This window comes from Anomaloglossus baeobatrachus, chromosome 10, assembly GCF_048569485.1.
Source record: "Anomaloglossus baeobatrachus isolate aAnoBae1 chromosome 10, aAnoBae1.hap1, whole genome shotgun sequence".
Classification (NCBI taxonomy): Eukaryota; Metazoa; Chordata; class Amphibia; order Anura; family Aromobatidae; genus Anomaloglossus; species Anomaloglossus baeobatrachus.
This window is the reverse complement of record NC_134362.1, coordinates 74,337,477-74,351,802: the sequence shown is the minus strand read 5'-3', so window position 1 is coordinate 74,351,802 and position 14,326 is coordinate 74,337,477. Positions and strand designations below refer to the sequence as shown.

At 43.4% G+C, this 14,326-nt stretch overlaps 1 protein-coding gene across 5 annotated transcripts in view; it reads left to right on the top strand.

Moving 5' to 3' along the window:
• Positions 1-14,326, top strand: part of RAB3IL1 (RAB3A interacting protein like 1) — a 79,781-nt gene that overhangs the window by 37,727 nt on the left and 27,728 nt on the right. For 3 of the 5 annotated variants that reach the window (XM_075325221.1, XM_075325223.1, XM_075325222.1), the window contains exons 4-7: positions 3,480-3,557; positions 3,669-3,878; positions 8,103-8,225; positions 12,608-12,736. In XM_075325221.1, the coding sequence (XP_075181336.1) occupies positions 3,480-3,557; positions 3,669-3,878; positions 8,103-8,225; positions 12,608-12,736 (540 nt within the window). The remainder of the gene's footprint in view (positions 1-3,479; positions 3,558-3,668; positions 3,879-8,102; positions 8,226-12,607; positions 12,737-14,326) is intronic. The other 2 variants (XM_075325224.1, XM_075325225.1) reach the window with 1 other exon arrangement.

The window sequence follows — 14,326 nt, the reverse complement described above, 5'->3', positions numbered from 1 at the left end:
TGGAGGTCTCAGTCACGCCCAAAAAGACCAGCCGGAGGAACCGTTGCCAAAACGACGTCCTCCTGACTTGCGGTCTCCGATGCCCACACCCGCGGTCGGTGGGAGGCTGTCCCACTTTGGCGACATTTGGCTAGCAAATGTCAAAGACCGTTGGGTGAGAGATATTCTATCTCACGGGTACAGGATAGAGTTCGGTTCTCGTCCGCCAACTCGTTTCTTCAGAACTTCTCAACCACCAGACCGAGCCGATGCTCTGTTGCAGGCGGTGGCCGCTCTAAAGGCGGAAGGAGTGGTGACCTCCGTCCCTCTTCAGGAACAGGGTCACGGTTTTTACTCCAATCTGTTTGTGGTCCCAAAAAAGGACGGATCGTATCGTCCCGTCCTGGATCTGAAGTTGCTCAACAGACACGTAAAAGTCAGGAGGTTCCGGATGGAATCCCTACGCTCCGTCATAGCCTCAATGTCTCAGGGAGATTTTCTAGCATCAATAAACATCAAAGATGCGTATCTCCACGTGCCGATTGCACCAGAGCATCAGCGTTTCCTACGTTTCGTCATACACGACGAGCACCTACAGTTCGTAGCGTTACCCTTCGGTCTGGCAACAGCCCCCCGGGTCTTCACCAAAGTCATGGCAGCAGTAGTAGCTGTTCTGCACTCGCAGGGTCACTCGGTCATCCCGTACCTAGACGACCTGCTTATAAAGGCATCCTCTCAAGAAGCATGCCAACACAGTCTGAAGGTGGCGCTAGACACTCTCCAGACTTTCGGGTGGATTATCAACTTTCCAAAGTCTCATCTAACCCCGACCCAATCTCTGACTTATCTTGGCATGGAGTTTCATACTCTATCAGCGATAGTGAGGCTTCCACTGGACAAGCAGTGCTCGCTACGGACTGGAGTGCAATCTCTCCTTCAGAGCCAGTCGCATTCACTGAGGCGCCTCATGCATTTCCTAGGAAAGATGGTAGCAGCAATGGAGGCAGTCCCGTTCGCGCAGTTTCATCTGCGCCCTCTCCAATGGGACATTCTGCGCCAATGGGATGGGAAATCGACGTCCCTCGACAGGACTGTCTCCCTCTCTCAGACTGCCAAGGACTCTCTACGTTGGTGGCTTCTCCCCAACTCATTGTCACAGGGAAAGTCGTTCCTTCCCCCGTCCTGGGCAGTGGTCACGACAGATGCGAGCCTATCAGGGTGGGGAGCGGTGTTTCTCCACCACAGGGCTCAGGGGACGTGGACTCAGGAAGAGTCCACCTTGCAGATCAATGTTCTGGAAATCAGAGCAATCTATCTTGCCCTGCGTGCCTTCCAACAATGGCTGGAAGGCAAGCAGATTCGGATTCAGTCGGACAATTCCACGGCGGTGGCGTACATCAACCACCAAGGGGGAACACGCAGTCGCCAAGCTTTTCAAGAAGTCCAGCGGATTTTGACGTGGGTGGAAAGCAGAGCGTCCACCATATCTGCAGTTCACATCCCAGGCGTGGAAAACTGGGAAGCAGACTTTCTCAGTCGCCAGGGCATGGACGCAGGAGAATGGTCCCTTCACCCGGACGTGTTTCAACAGATCTGTTGCCGCTGGGGGTCGCCGGACGTCGATCTGATGGCGTCACGGCACAACAACAAGGTCCCAGTTTTCATGGCACGGTCTCACGATCACCGAGCGCTGGCGGCAGACGCGTTGGTTCAGGATTGGTCGCAATTCCGACTCCCCTATGTGTTCCCACCTCTAGCATTGTTACCCAGAGTTCTCCGGAAAATCAAGTCCGACTGCCAGCGAGCCATACTCGTCGCTCCAAATTGGCCAAGAAGGTCGTGGTACCCGGATCTGTGGCATCTCACGGTAGGCCAACCGTGGGCACTACCAGACCGTCCAGATCTGCTGTCTCAAGGGCCGTTTTTCCATCTGAATTCTGCGGCCCTGAACCTGACTGTGTGGCCATTGAGTCCTGGATCCTAGCGGCCTCAGGTTTATCTCAGGGAGTTGTTGCCACAATGAGACAGGCTAGAAAACCATCCTCAGCTAAGATCTATCACAGGACGTGGAAGATATTCTTAGCGTGGTGCTTGGCTCAAGGGTTTTCTCCCTGGCCATTTGCATTGCCAATTTTTCTTTCCTTCCTGCAGTCTGGGTTGGAAAAGGGTTTGTCCCTTAGCTCGCTTAAGGGTCAAGTCTCCGCGTTATCCGTATTCTTTCAGAAGCGCTTGGCACAGCTTTCTAAAGTACGCACGTTTCTCCAAGGAGTTTGTCATATCGTTCCTCCTTACAGACGGCCATTGGAACCCTGGGATCTGAACAAGGTTCTCCTTGCTCTTCAAAAGCCGCCTTTCGAGCCTTTGAAAGAGGTTCCCCTTTCTCGGCTTTCACAAAAGGTAGTTTTTCTTGTAGCGGTCACGTCTCTTCGAAGAGTGTCCGAGCTGGCGGCGTTATCTTGCAAATCTCCCTTCCTGGTATTTCACCAAGACAAGGTAGTACTGCGTCCAATTCCAGAGTTTTCTCCCAAGGTGGTTTCTTCCTTTCATCTCAATCAGGATATCACTTTGCCATCTTTGTGTCCGCATCCAGTTCACCAATTTGAAAAGGGTTTACATCTGTTGGACCTGGTGAGAGCACTCAGGATTTACATTTCTCGCACGGCGCCTCTACGCCGTTCGGATGCGCTCTTTGTCCTAGTCGCTGGTCAGCATAAGGGATCGCAAGCTTCCAAATCCACCCTGGCGCGGTGGATCAAGGAACCAATTCTTCACACATACCGTTCTGCTGGGCTTCAGATTCCATCTGGACTGAAGGCCCATTCTACCAGAGCCGTTGGTGCGTCCTGGGCGTTGAGGCATCAGGCTACGGCTCAGCAAGTGTGCCAGGCGGCTACCTGGTCGAGTCTGCACACGTTTACCAAACACTATCAAGTGCATACCTACGCTTCGGCAGACGCCAGCCTAGGTAGACAGGTCCTTCAGGCGGCGGTGGCCCACCTGTAGGAAGAGGCTGTATGACAGCCCGTTCATGTGGTATCTTTTTACCCACCCAGGGACTGCTTTTGGACGTCCCACTGTCTGGGTCTCCCAATTAGGAGCGAAAAAGAAGAAGGGAATTTTGTTTACTTACCGTAAATTCCTTTTCTTCTAGCTCCAATTGGGAGACCCAGCACCCGCCCTATCTGTTTTTAGGGTTTCGTTTTTTTCGGGTGCACATGTTGTTCACGTTGTTTCTTAAGTTCTCCGATCTAGTTATCGGATTGAATTTGTTTTTGAAACTGTTATTGGCTTTCCTCCTTCTTGCTTTGGTACTAAAACTGAGGAATCTGTACTCCTACGGGAGGGTGTATAGCCAGAAGGGGAGGGGCCTTACACTTTTAAGTGTAGTTCTTTGTGCGGCCTCCAGAGGCAGTAGCTATACACCCACTGTCTGGGTCTCCCAATTGGAGCTAGAAGAAAAGGAATTTACGGTAAGTAAACAAAATTCCCTTCTTTTATAGGAGGCTCACAAAATGGTGCGTGATGCTAATATCAAACAGGCTGCATCTGAGAAACAGCTACGGGAGGCCCATGGGAAGGTAACTACAGATGGACTGATTGTCCATATGTTATTCACACCGTGCCTTTTTCTTTTTTCTTTTTGCTTTTTCTTTCAAATTCTTTCTTGTAAATTTGATTTGTCTTGTCAGATTGACATGCTGCAGGCTGAAGTCACAGCTTTAAAGACTCTTGTCATCACCTCCACTCCGTCGTCTCCAAACCGGGATCTACATCCTCAACTGCAAAGCCCGTCAAAAAATGCGTTACGCCAGGGTCATGCTCGGAATAAGAGCACAGGCTCTGCAGCTGCCATGCCACTTAATCCTCCCAACCAGCCAACTACTGCAGAGGCCAAAGAGGTGAGACAAAATATACTCATTGAGTGTGTAAAACGGTGCTTTGATATATGGTGGTTTTAGGAGCAATGGAAAACTACCAATTCTATTGATAATTGTTGTTTGTAAATGAACAAAATCATTGTTTTCACCAGCATGGGTAATGGTAGATACTGAGGATAAAAGAAAAAAATTATCCAGCTTCCGGAATAATATAAAAACTTGTGCAAGCTTTATTTTGAGGGACGTAAAAAATACTTATCATTACAAGGACAAAATAGTGAGCCCATGTTGCCACACATGGGCTCCCTATTAAATCCTTGTAATGATAAGTATTTTTTATGTCCTTCAAAATAAAGCTTGCACAAGATTTTATAATATTCCGGAAGCTGGATAATTTTTTTCTTCTATTGGATCCCTGCACTACCATAGTGTTATCCCTGCATGTCGGACATTGCCACAGCTAAGCTGGATCACCTTTTTTCCCTAAATACTAGAATACCTGGAGTACCTTGGGCCACATTGGATTTTGGTGATCACACTAGGCACCATCCAACAAGTGCCAGTTACTAGCAATGCCACTAATATAGACCATAAGGGTCCATGTGGGACACATTGTTATGTATAAACCAGTGGAATTCCTATTGTGGTATGGAAGTTGCTGTTCCAACTTGGACCTTTTACCCCCTTGATACATAAGAAGAAAATGGTATTAAATTTGACGAGAAACAAAAAGATTGATCTCACTGGAGAGTTAATAAAACAAAAGTAGAGCTCTCTAATGTAAATCCATGTGAGTGAAAGGATAATTAAGAGGGTAAAATCTGGACAAATTGTGTATGGACAGGCATAACTTTGTACAAAGCATTGATGAGGTTTGGATAGGGCTGTTGTTTCACCAGCTAAACCTGGAGATTCTGGGCTCTGAAGGGATGAGGAGAGGGCGAGGAAAACTGGTTTCTTAGAGTGCTCCTGATATCCAAAAGAATAAGAACCAAGGTAGTGAAAAAATATTTCATTGGACAAGGCATTTCGGAGCTGGATTAACTCTTTCATCAGGTATACGATGAAGTAGTTAAACATATTATCCAATAAACTTTTTTGGGTTTTTTTCACTACCCTGGTTCACGTTCCTCTGGATATTGACTGCGCCCTAAGAAACCGCAGTTTGCCTCGCCCTCTCCTCACTGTAGACTATTGAGTGCACAGGAAGTCAATTATCACTAGTGTCTTCCAATTCTTATAACGCTTTATCTTTTTCTCCATCGACTTTTCTTTCTGTCAAGTCATTCATTATGTTTTTCCAAGCTTCAGTAACACCACATCTATTCATTATGTATCATATAATCTGCCTTTGCATTACCTGTTACGTACTCATCAATGCTAGTCCTTCAGTAGATATTACTGTTCTTTTCCATTGAAGTCACACTAAACCTAAAGTCTTTTTCATCGTCACTAGCCATGCTTAAAATGTTATTATTAACAAAAAGCCCACAAACTTGATCCTTCCTCTCTGGGTCTATTGGTAATCTCATAGAAAACATTTATATATATATATATTTATATATACAGTACAGACCAAAAGTTTGGACACACCTTCTCTTTCAAAGAGTTTCCTTTATTTTCATGACTCTGAAAATTGTAGATTCACATTGACATATCGATTGGGTTCAGGTCTGGTGACTGTATAGGTCAGGTCACCTGGCATAGCACCCCATCACTCTCCTTCTTAGTCAAATAGCCCTTACACAGCCTGGAGCTGTGTTTGGGGTCATTGTCCTGCTGAAAAAGAAATGATGGTCCAACTAAACGCAAACCGGATGGAATAGCATGCCGCTGCAAGATGCTGTGGTAGCCATGCTGGTTCAGTATGCCTTCAATTTTGAAAAAAAAGTTTGTTTAAAAGAACTGAGAGTCCTCAGTAGTTGATACCTTTCAATGGCTAACTGAAAAGATGGTAATAATAGCAAGCTTTCGAGACTACTCAGGTCTCTTCATCAGGCATGGTATAACACAAAACCTGAAGAGTCACATATTTATATACAACAGGACATACCGTAGAATAGTTTGGATAAGAAAAATATGTCTCTGTCCAGTTGTGCGCGTTTCTTCAGAAGTGTCTTTCAATTTTGAAAAAATCCCCAACAGTATCACCAGCAAAGGACCCCCACACCATCACACCTCCTCCTCCATGCTTCACGGTGGGAACCAGGTATGTAGAGTCCATCCGTCCACCTTTTCTGCGTCGCGCAAAGACACGGTGGTTGGATCCAAAGATCTCGGATTTGGACTCATCAGACCAAAGCACAGATTTCCACTGGTCTAATCTCCATTCCTTGTGTTCTTTAGCCCAAACAAGACTCTTCTGCTTGTTGCCTGTCCTTAGCAGTGGTTTCCTAGCAGCTATTTTACCATGAAGGCCTGCTGCACAAAGTCTCTTCTTAACAGTTGTTCTAGAGATGTGTCTTCTGCTAGAACTCTGTATGGCATTGACCTGGTCTCTAATCTGAGCTGTTGTGAACCTGCAATTTCTGAGGCTGGTGATTCGGATAAACTTATCCTCTGCAGCAGAGGTGATTCTTGGCCTTCCTTTCCTGGGGCGGTCCTCTTGTGAGCCAGTTTCTTTGCAGCATTTGATGGTTTTTGCCACTGCACTTGGGGACACTTTCAAAGTTTTCCCAATTTTTCGGACTGACTGACCTTAATTTCTTAAAGTAATGATGGCCACTCGTTTTTCTTTACTTAGCTGCTTTTTTCTTGCCATAATACAAATTCTAACAGTCTATTCAGTAGGACTATGAGCTGTGTATCCACCAGACTTCTGCACAACACAACTGATGGTCCCAACCCCATTTATAAGGCAAGAAATTCCACAACCTGACAGGGCACACCTGTGAAGTGAAAACCATTTCCGATGACTACCTTTAGAAGGTCATCAAGAGAATGTCAAGAGTGTGCAAAGCAGTAATCAAAGCAAGAGGTTGCTACTTTGAAGAACCTAGAATAGAAGACATATTTTAAGTTGTTTCACACTTTTTTGTTAAGTATTTCATTCCACATGTGTTAATTCATAGTTTTGATGCCTTCAATGTAAATCTACAATTTTCAGAGTCATGAAAATAAAGAAAACTATATATATGAATGATTCTGATTGCACTTTTTAGACTTTTGGTTTAGTTCAACTTTATTCTGTTCATTTTCTTCTTTACCAAAACCTTTCATTTTCTATCCATCTTGAATGCTAATATTTTTGTTACTGCAGATAATTAGATGGGATGGTGCATGTTACTAGCAAACAAAGTGACAGTAAGGACATAAAGGGCTTATAGCAACCAGGCAGATTCTTGGTTCCTTTTTCTTAAATGAAGAGTGAAGTGATTTCTTGCTTTAGGTAGCTGTTCCTTTCTTAATCCGGTTAGTTTCTATATAGAAGGTATTATGAGGCCCTGAATGTTTTAACTATACGACATTGGATCAGATAAGTGATTAATCACCCAATGTTAAAGCGCTAATGAGCACAAGATGGAATATTTTCGTAATAAACATCCAGAAACAATTATATAGTGATCCCCACCCAGCTCAGGAAGACTTCTAGAAGATGATGGCTGATATTGCCAGTTATACTTTTTTGGGGTCCACATAACTAGACATTAATCCAGTCATTACAGGTCATAATATAGGATGTGCATCTGGTCTGAGTGGTGTTGAAGCAAAAGTTCTTTAATGTTCTTATCATGGATTATGTTGGGCCATCTAGTGTCCTGAATGATGATTTAATGTTAGACAATCCTTTTGTTAGTTAAAAACTCAAAACCAATACATTGAATATTCCTCAGATGACTAATTGCTATTGCTCTGGCTAGAAGAACTCCCAGTAGTTGGTTTCTATTGCTAGGGCTAGTTTTCCGTAGACCCGTTACAAGAAAAATGTAGAAGTTATAAGTTGTCCATGAAAGTAAAAGGCAATCCATGTAATGTATGACCGGGCTGCACCTGAGATTCTTACTAGATGTCTCTTCGATCTGGATAATACAATAATAATATAATAGGACAATGTTTGTCATGATAAAGGGACAGATTTTGTATTTTTCGTATATTCAAGCTAGACTTTAATTGACATTTCTTCACTTTTTTTTGTTACTATGTTATTCCATCCTCATCTTTGAGTATTTCTTCAGTTGTGCCTCTGTGCTCTTGTGTGGCTCACCTGTCTTCTATCTTCTTCCTTTCCTTTCTCTTATCTCTCAGTTATCTGCAGTACCATCTCTTCTTTCATTACTTCTTTGTATTGTCCCGGGGAAGGTTGTCCACATAACCTACGAGCCGAGATGGCCTCTTTCGGATGACTCCTCTTCCACTTTCTCCCGTCAGGTACTGTCCCTTGTGTGTTAAGTCACTGTCTATGAAGACCAATAGTTAAACTTACACTTTTTGACCCTGGTGTTCTAATATTTAATTCTATAGAATGTCCAAAGGAAATATAGGGACACAAGTGTTTGATAACAATTTTTTTAGAAAACTTTATTGGAGGATATAGACTGGAAGAAAAAGAGAGGGATGACCCAGAACAAATATATTTTATTTAACACATGTTTATTGGTTCTTTGCTTGTAATGTACAGTACAACTTTAAAACATTTAAAATGCCAAAAAAGAGGCTAAAAAAATACATCCCAAATATGCACATATAATAAAGTGCCAAAGAAAGTGTCCTCCATAGTTAGGATTTAGACTGCTTGTATTATTGACTAGTTTCTCAAGAAAGGTACTGATCATAGTAATTCAATTGCAATTTTTTTTTTAAATTTTAATATCACAATATGAGAAAAAAAATGATCAAAAAGCAGAATATGAACACATCTGAATCTCAACGCAATGCTTTTTTAAACTCTGGAAATTTTTTAACATAGAATTTTAATTCTCAATCTTTCAATTTCTACATTACATGAACACCTTCCTAGTCCTACTAATTGAATTAATTGAGAAAAAAAGTTTGAGATTGGGTTTAATATTTAAATAGTTCCCAATGAGACAAATAGTGGGAAATGTAATATGTAGAAAGCATATTTTGCTCTTTATAGAGGTGCTCATATTTTGGCTGGTTTGATTAAATGGTAACCGTGACTGAGTAGCTCATCGTAGTTGCAATAGAGTCCCCCCAGATTTACGATCTTAAGTTTTAAACTTGTTGAGTTTGTCCCTCTTGACATTTGACTGCAATTTTTCAAATTGATCTGACTTGACGACTCTATCTGCTTCCTTTACCTCCTATGTTGCCGATCTCGTCCTGACCTATTCATGAACTATCTCATCATGTCTATTCAGTACCTGTTGAGACTTTTTTCACTAATCTGGCCACTTGTAAAAAAAAAGCAACAATAAGAGGATAATGTCCTCCAAAAATCAAGTATTACTCACAGCAAGTTGGGCTGCAGTGTGTACATCGCCCTGGCCAAAAACTGATGCTCTAGCAGGATACAGCTAAACCCCCACTAAGTGGAGGCATCACAGGTGCAGGAGAAGCAGATCACACACACACCTTCATGGAATGGAGGGGAGGTGACTGCTAGATGATAAAACTGCACACAAGTGGCTTGCATAGAGCGCTGTTCACATGCAGATGACACAGTCACAAACCCGCAGCCTATTAGGTAACGCCCTTCTATTAGATCAGGCGGGCTGCCAAGCCGTACTCCACTGTATATCATGCACGGACAGACACTCTACAATGCAAGGCCCAACAGAAAGGGGCCTGGCTGTATCCTGTACAAACAAAAAAATATGAGGTTTTTGTTGGTATTTATGGCCATAAAACGTAAGCCTACACCCTCGTCAAGGGACCTCATGTCTGTAGGTCCCTACACTAAATATAAAAAAAAGCAACAATAAGAGGATAATGTCCTCCAAAAATCAAGTATTACTCACAGCAAGTTGGGCTGCAGTGTGTACATCGCCCTGGCCAAAAACTGATGCTCTAGCAGGATACAGCTAAACCCCCACTAAGTGGAGGCATCACAGGTGCAGGAGAAGCAGATCACACACACACCTTCATGGAATGGAGGGGAGGTGACTGCTAGATGATAAAACTGCACACAAGTGGCTTGCATAGAGCGCTGTTCACATGCAGATGACACAGTCACAAACCCGCAGCCTATTAGGTAACGCCCTTCTATTAGATCAGGCGGGCTGCCAAGCCGTACTCCACTGTATATCATGCACGGACAGACACTCTACAATGCAAGGCCCAACAGAAAGGGGCCTGGCTGTATCCTGTACAAACAAAAAAATATGAGGTTTTTGTTGGTATTTATGGCCATAAAACGTAAGCCTACACCCTCGTCAAGGGACCTCATGTCTGTAGGTCCCTACACTAAATATAAAAAAAAGCAACAATAAGAGGATAATGTCCTCCAAAAATCAAGTATTACTCACAGCAAGTTGGGCTGCAGTGTGTACATCGCCCTGGCCAAAAACTGATGCTCTAGCAGGATACAGCTAAACCCCCACTAAGTGGAGGCATCACAGGTGCAGGAGAAGCAGATCACACACACACCTTCATGGAATGGAGGGGAGGTGACTGCTAGATGATAAAACTGCACACAAGTGGCTTGCATAGAGCGCTGTTCACATGCAGATGACACAGTCACAAACCCGCAGCCTATTAGGTAACGCCCTTCTATTAGATCAGGCGGGCTGCCAAGCCGTACTCCACTGTATATCATGCACGGACAGACACTCTACAATGCAAGGCCCAAAACTGATGCTCTAGCAGGATACAGCTAAACCCCCACTAAGTGGAGGCATCACAGGTGCAGGAGAAGCAGATCACACACACACCTTCATGACACAGTCACAATCCTGCACCTGTGATGCCTCCACTTAGTGGGGGTTTAGCTGTATCCTGCTAGAGCATCAGTTTTTGGCCAGGGCGATGTACACACTGCAGCCCAACTTGCTGTGAGTCCTGCACCTGTGATGCCTCCACTTAGTGGGGGTTTAGCTGTATCCTGCTAGAGCATCAGTTTTTGGCCAGGGCGATGTACACACTGCAGCCCAACTTGCTGTGAGTCCTGCACCTGTGATGCCTCCACTTAGTGGGGGTTTAGCTGTATCCTGCTAGAGCATCAGTTTTTGGCCAGGGCGATGTACACACTGCAGCCCAACTTGCTGTGAGTAATACTTGATTTTTGGAGGACATTATCCTCTTATTGTTGCTTTTTTTTATATTTAGTGTAGGGACCTACAGACATGAGGTCCCTTGACGAGGGTGTAGGCTTACGTTTTATGGCCATAAATACCAACAAAAACCTCATATTTTTTTGTTTGTACAGGATACAGCCAGGCCCCTTTCTGTTGGGCCTTGCATTGTAGAGTGTCTGTCCGTGCATGATATACAGTGGAGTACGGCTTGGCAGCCCGCCTGATCTAATAGAAGGGCGTTACCTAATAGGCTGCGGGTTTGTGACTGTGTCATCTGCATGTGAACAGCGCTCTATGCAAGCCACTTGTGTGCAGTTTTATCATCTAGCAGTCACCTCCCCTCCATTCCATGAAGGTGTGTGTGTGATCTGCTTCTCCTGCACCTGTGATGCCTCCACTTAGTGGGGGTTTAGCTGTATCCTGCTAGAGCATCAGTTTTTGGCCAGTGCGATGTACACACTGCAGCCCAACTTGCTGTGAGTAATCTGGCCACTTGCTGTTATCCTTCTGGACTGTTGTATATAGTACATAAATATAGGCCATAAATGGCCTCATAGTAGTTAAATAACTAGGAACATTACAAGTTCTATTTGTAAAGAATATGTTCTGCCAGTCCAATATACAAGAAAGGTCCAAATGTGCACATAGCAGCAAAGTTTCTGACAGCTATCAACCTAAGACATTGCTATTAAAATTGTGATCCATAATAAGGCATCACAATTTTATCTGTTGTTTTAGTAGCCCCCTTTTCACGGATGTTATATACCGTACGTATTTAACCTTGAAAAGTATACGAGAAGCTCTGTAACTTGTTTAGATAATGATCCATCCGTGAAAAAAACGGATGGTAAATATAGACACACTGATGACACCGGTACCATTTTTGAATATAGGTGTTTAAACTTGGAATTGTGAATGAGGCCTTACATAGAGACCGTATTTGATAAGTAACCCACAAAGTTGCCAATGCAAGTAAAAGGAAATGGAAAAACCTATGAGCACAAACCAGTGGTTGATGATCACACTTCTCAATATGTATTTTGATGTTTTTTCTTCTGTTGAATGAATAATTATGGAATAATCTTTGTTTCCTACTATGAACAATATAGAATAAGATATATTGAAACTGGCATAGTTCATAATATACAGGGTTGGGTTTTTTTGCCTTATTTTTTAAACTGCAAGTTTTATTACGATATATTGGCATCAATTCATTTAAGGTCTAGTCTTCATATATATTCATTAAATGGACTCTCTGGTAACAGACCAATCATGGAGTTTTTGGGTTTGGACTAGTTCTTTAAGAAGGGTATAGCATTGGGGGCCAAGGTGGTATCAACAGGTCTCTCTGCCTTTTGTCATGATATTCAGATACAGGGTTAGGGCAGGAAAATTAATATACCCTAATATACTGTGGCTAAAAGAAAGATTTCATATACCTATGATTAAAGGAAATAAAGCTGGCTGCTTTAAACTAGTTTTATGTTGGCAGTATATAAAAATTAATAATCAATTCATAGTAAATCACATTCATCATTTGTGCTGCTGCTTTAGGTGGACACCATATTATATTCAGAGTTTATGGAATGGAAGGAGAGTCCAACGCTTGACAAATCCTGTCCCTTTCTATCCCGTATCTACCAAGAAGATATTAATCCATGCTTGGACTTTGCAAAAAAGGAGGTGAGTGTAGATTTTGAAACAACATGTCATATCCAATGTAAAGGAGATAAAATAGTATGATATAATAGCATGATAGTAGTATAAGTTGGCATAAGTAATATTAAAGTGTCTAACGTCATGCAAGATGCGCCATATCTAATCCACAGCATGTGTGACTGATAAATTTGTGACGTCTGAAGAAAGTTTATGTGGACTCAACAATTTATAATAGTCAGGATATATTACTTATGTATATACAGGGTGATTGTAAAAGATTCATTGGGTTTTACATTCATATTACTGCAAAGCAGTAGCATAACAATCGTGGTCGCAGATGATGGAGGGGTCCTGCTGATCCCAGTGCCTATATCAGCTGGATGTACGTCCGAAGATGCACATCCAACTAAAAAGCATTGCGACACAGAGACCCATCTGATCCCTACACTGCAATACACGCTGCCGGCTAAACAGAAACCGGCAGTTGATGCCGTTGTGCCCATGTCTTGGGGCGTATGACAGTGATGTCATGTGTCGCCATAGCAGGTCCACAAATGTCAGCTGCCGGCCACTACTACAGAGGAGGACGCTGTGCGATGTGGGAGCCGGGGAAGATGAGTAGAATGTCTTCTTTTTTTCTTTTTTTATTCACTGGAGACAGCGGGGACTATATACACCAGGAAGGGTCCCAGGATAGGAACATATATATCAGGATGGGGACATATATACCAGAATGGGGGACATAAATACGAGGATGTGGCCCAGGATTGGAGACATATTTACCAGGATGGGGGACATTACTACATAATGAAGGAGGATGGAGGAAAACTGGTTTGTCTTTATAGGATTTAGAATGCTACAAGTGCCCATACTGTACATCTGACCAACTTGCGGGGGTTGGTGGGCCCAGGTCCGACTTGTGCCCATCGCACTCTAGTTACGCCACTGCTGCAAAGATATACATTCCACACATTCGTAGTAATAACTTGTCAAAAGGTCTCAGAGATTGTAACTCGCACATGCACACTCACTTGTAACTCGCCAGGTGGCAGAGCGGCATCATATCCCAAAATGGCAACTATGCAAGAGAAAGCGTTTGGGTCATGCGCAATACTTCAGTTTGAAGCCAGGACGCATACAACCTGCTTCATAGTGCGCATAACCCAAACTCCAGGGTCATGCACACTGAGCCGAAATCCAGCGTCGAGGTGGTGATGGCAACGGAGAGGTGAGATCATCCTCTGACACTGTGCAATCATTAGGATGTTAGCACGCCTTCAGTAGCGTACTAACATGCTAATGGAGCCGACTGTCAAAGGGAATTAATGCCCAGGGGACTAGTCCCCGCGCTCATTAGCATACCATAAAAGATTTTTGGAAATACTTTTTCTAAAGATCTCTTTATCTATGCTAGTGTATACAGGGACGGTTAGGCAGGGATTAGCAATATGCACCCAGAACTGCCCGTGATTCTGGGTGCATATTGGACCTGACAGGTTCCCTTTAAACTTTAGCTGAAAAGTGAACCATCATGATGTCCAAATATGGGGAATGGAAAATCCCAATGCCCTGTAAAAGTTGAAAGAGATTCTCCGAATGTACATGTTTTCTATG